At 29.5% G+C, this 4,302-nt stretch overlaps 1 protein-coding gene across 1 annotated transcript; it reads left to right on the top strand.

Annotated features, from left to right (window-relative positions):
- Window positions 1-475: 475 nt before the first annotated feature.
- LOC108774566 (leukotriene A-4 hydrolase-like) lies at window positions 476-3,483 on the top strand (the record flags this gene model as incomplete). Its single annotated transcript, XM_018540706.1, has 6 exons — window positions 476-521; window positions 922-1,034; window positions 1,107-1,309; window positions 1,395-1,506; window positions 1,580-1,648; window positions 3,198-3,483. Coding segments are annotated over exons 1-6 (829 nt in total), but the record flags the coding sequence as incomplete, so codon positions are not given.
- Window positions 3,484-4,302: the final 819 nt, after the last annotated feature.

Raw genomic sequence — 4,302 nt, 5'->3', positions numbered from 1 at the left:
ATTGGCTGAATTCCGATGCGCGAACCGCAATCTCATTCCGATCTGCGTCCGCAATCCGTAATATGACACGAGCTTATGGCTAGTCTACATAGAAGTCGTAGACGATAGTGGAGTCTTAAATCGTACGAAACTACCCAATCACAATCAAATATAAGAAATATACTCGAATGGTCAATTTCTTACAATTTGAGGTCTTACGATTGTTACAACTTCTATGTAGAATAGCCCCTACGGACTCCGCAGTCCGCAGTACGACACTGGCTTTAAGTCATAGCCGATTCGCGCGAAATCTCGATAACATAATAAACAAACTAATATGTTGCTAAACAAAGAGAAATGTAAACATGAAAAAAGGACATTATAGTACAGAAGATAGGGTAAGAGAAGGAGTGTTATATTATATTATGGAAATTTAATAGAATAAAGATTTATTTTTAGTTTTGACGTGGAACGGTTAACACAACATCTTTCAAATATGGACCCACTTACTTCAAATGATCCATATTCTTGTGTAAAACCAGGTATTTTAATTACGGAATTTTGTGAGAATATAATATTAAGCATTTATATATAGTATGCTTTTCTTGACTGACTAGAAATATATAAAACGTAGGACAAGAATGGTTTTACTTGCATATTTTCGAAAAGTAAAACTGTCATGCATATTTTAGACATATTTTTTAATTATTTGATTGTATGACTTGCAGTATTATATCTTCTTATATATACAATAATATATATTAAATAATACAACGTTTTTAATACCTTTCATAAAAACAATACGAAATTGTGTACAATATTATGTTTTTAAAAACGTTATATTATATTTCGTATATACTTTATGTTTAACGTATATTATATCTATAATAAGTATTTGAATATTTTTGGAACCTTTGTTTACCAATATCTTTTAATTATTAGATGATGCTAAAGTAGTTCATACCGATTTAGATTTAATCATCGATTTTGATGAAACAGTTATTCACGGAAAGGCAGTTTTGTTCATAGAATCCAAAGCTGATTGTGACAGAATAGTTAGTAAACTTTTCCTTTTTTTGTACAGTTTCTCCATTTTTTGAAATAAATACATAATATCGAACAATTAGCTTTTAGATACCTACGGATTCCAGGAAGAAAAGATAATTGTCAAGGACGATGTTACTGGTAATGCTTTAGTATATAAAATTAATAAATGTATTGATAATATTGGAAGTGAGGAATTTTCTATTATGTTACCGTGGACATTAAGTAATGATAAAAAGGTACATGAATATAAGTATGGCGTTGATAAGATTAATTTTCTGTATAAGTAAGTATAAAATCTTTTTCAAAAATTACAAATTTTAGAAAATATTGATACAAATATTTCATATGTATCACGATATACTATTCAGTTATAGAATTCTGATTGAGTATGAAACGCGTAAAGATTCCCTTGCACTGTATTGGCTAAGAAGGGATCAAACTTCTAGTGGCACACATCCCTTCCTATTAACTAACAATCAAGTAAGCTATAAACGTACAATACATGAATATTAAATTCTATTAATGTGTACAGTATTAATTACTCGATTTTTAGTTTACATATGCTAGAGGCGTATTTCCTTGCCAAGATTCACCGCAGGTCAGATTTACATACACTGCTAAGGTAAGAAATTACGTAGATATCATTTGTATTGATTTTGCACACGCACGTATGTAATATTAATAAAAACCATGTGTGTGTGTCCTATTCCCCACAAAGCGAATGAATCATCTACTAGAGATTAACGTTTGAAGTCGGTCCCGCATTTTCTCAAAATACACGGGTTTTGAGTTTTCTATTCCAAAACGTTCCTAACGGTTGACGCATAACTTCGTTAATTTCAAGAAATCAGTGGATCTCAGAAAATTTTGACATAAAGAAAGTTGTCAGCACATTGTTGTAGCACAATTTAGCACAACTAAAAAGATCAATATAATTGCCTCTACTTTATTCAGTGTTCGTCTCACATCAACTACATTTCTTATTTTTTTAATAAAAAATATTTTGGCGTGAAATATTCAAGTTTAATTTATTTTATAGCAGACTTCATAATTAATAAATATTAGAATATTTTTAAGACCGCAATTGATAAACATCAACAAGAAGAAGGGAAATTACTGATTTTACAATTATAAATTTCTTCACTGAGAGAGAGGGAGAGAGATGTTGTTCAACGATAAAGTACTTTTTTATTATTGATATATAGATAACTTATGTGCGATTGTTTCTACATCTAATACTGAGTCGGGTTTTTGACAGCATTTAATTCTTTCCATCCACGATTTCAATTACTCTTGGAAGTGGGAGGAAATTCGTTGAATTTCTTAGATATCGCAATATGGTTATTAAAGAGAATCGGTTGATATTTAATTGGTATCATAAACCCACTTTTTCGGGTAAATTTTTGAATTTTTATTCTAGTCACCCATCTTCTCAAAAGAAGAGTGTTATTTTTGGATTAGTAGAACGTAACCATATAAGTTATATTATTTCTTCTAAATCGGTGATAACTGATCATAGATTACAACAGGGACATGACTTTGATTGGTCTTAAAAATATACGGTCTTAAAACGATTTTAGTATTTAATAATATATATCTTCTTATATTTTTGTAAAAACATTTATTATTTCAAGGTTTCGTTATTTTTTAAAATAATATCGATAATTATTAATCAAGCATCTCTGTGATAAAAATATTCCAGGTGATCGAAGTGCCTGTTCAGGATGGAACAGGAACTTTGTTCACTTGGAGTATTTTTACTATTTCTAGAAATATGAAAATAATTTAACTATATAAAAGTTGTATAGCATCAAAAGAGCAACAATATATTGTCTAATGTAGCAACTTTATACATTGTTGATGATCAGTAAATAAGCTTTATCGACATTCCGTGTCTTTGTGAATTCAATTCGTTCGTTTCTTGATAAAGAGTATTTCAGAAATTAATCTTTTACTTAGATATGGCTCTTCTTATAGAATTCCGACAGCATCCAGGTTAAAAACGTGAATATAATGTAATCTGTGGTGTGTAGTGACTAACTTGTAATGACTGACTTTATTAAATTTGTTCCATTTTTTAATATCAAAGTTTTATTTGTTCATCAATTATTATTTAATTGTATACAGAGGTCATCATATTTAGTTTTTACTAATTTAATCGTTTTTTCTAGATTTCTGTACCTAAAGCAATCAGAGTTATAGTGGGTGGACGTCAATGTAAAAGTATAAATAAGATAGACCCAGACCGTCACACTCACATATTTTATGAAACGAATCCAATGCCATCATATGCAATAATCATTGTGGCGGGTTTACTAAGGTTACGAAATCTTTATCGTTCAAAGATCATCACTTTGTGCGCTGAGCAGAAACATTTTTTTCAAATTCAAAAAGTATTGACATTTTGTAAACATGCCATCAACATTGCTAATGAGCTATGTGGTTTTCCTATTCAAGGTAAATTATTATTATAATATCGGTATAACTAAAATTAACACTCATAACTAAAAGTAACACTTAACAGTTATAACTAAAAGTAACACTTAACAAAATATTGGCATATTAGAGATAACATTTAATATTGTAAGATGTTCGTTTGATATTAATATTAATGCCAACATGATGTGGATATAACTACTCACACTACAGTAGTGTTGATACACAACACAAAGGGATCCACACATATTAATGTTAATATTATATGTAGTAATCACTAATTTTTTTGTGTTGGTGTTAATATTGTATGAATACACTACTCAACAAAGTTAAAGCATTATCTGTTTTACCCTGCAAAAATGGTCAAACTTTGAGATAGAACAACTTCGTCAAAAATCATTGTATCGAGAAGTTAAAAAAAGCATTTCATAGCTTGAAATCTGTACTTTCCAGAACAATTATTTAACAAACTGTCTTACCGACATTTTATTAAGTTACACAAACAAAAATGAATATGTCTCCTATCTTAAGATTTTATACGAAATTTGTGAGGTTGCGTGGCGCGCATTAAAAATTCTGTAAAAATGCAGTTTAGAGCAATCGAAAGATTGAAATTTTACCTTTGATTTACTCTTTTTGTAATCTTTGTACAATTTTCTTTTTACCGAGTTATTCGATATTGGAGCAAAAAAATTATTTTTACTTCAACATTGAATAACTCAGTGGTAAAGATCACACAAAAGCAAGTTAAAGGTAGAGATTCAGTCTTTCGAGAGATATGAACTGCACTTCTACACAATTTTTAGTTCAAGCCGTGAAACTTCTTCAATTTCGTAAAAA

The sequence above is a fragment of the Cyphomyrmex costatus genome, unplaced genomic scaffold (assembly GCF_001594065.2).
Source record: "Cyphomyrmex costatus isolate MS0001 unplaced genomic scaffold, Ccosl1.0 scaffold2630, whole genome shotgun sequence".
In the NCBI taxonomy this organism is placed as follows: Eukaryota; Metazoa; Arthropoda; class Insecta; order Hymenoptera; family Formicidae; genus Cyphomyrmex; species Cyphomyrmex costatus.
The sequence above is the reverse complement of the archived record's forward strand: the minus strand, read 5'-3'. Positions and strand labels throughout refer to the sequence as shown.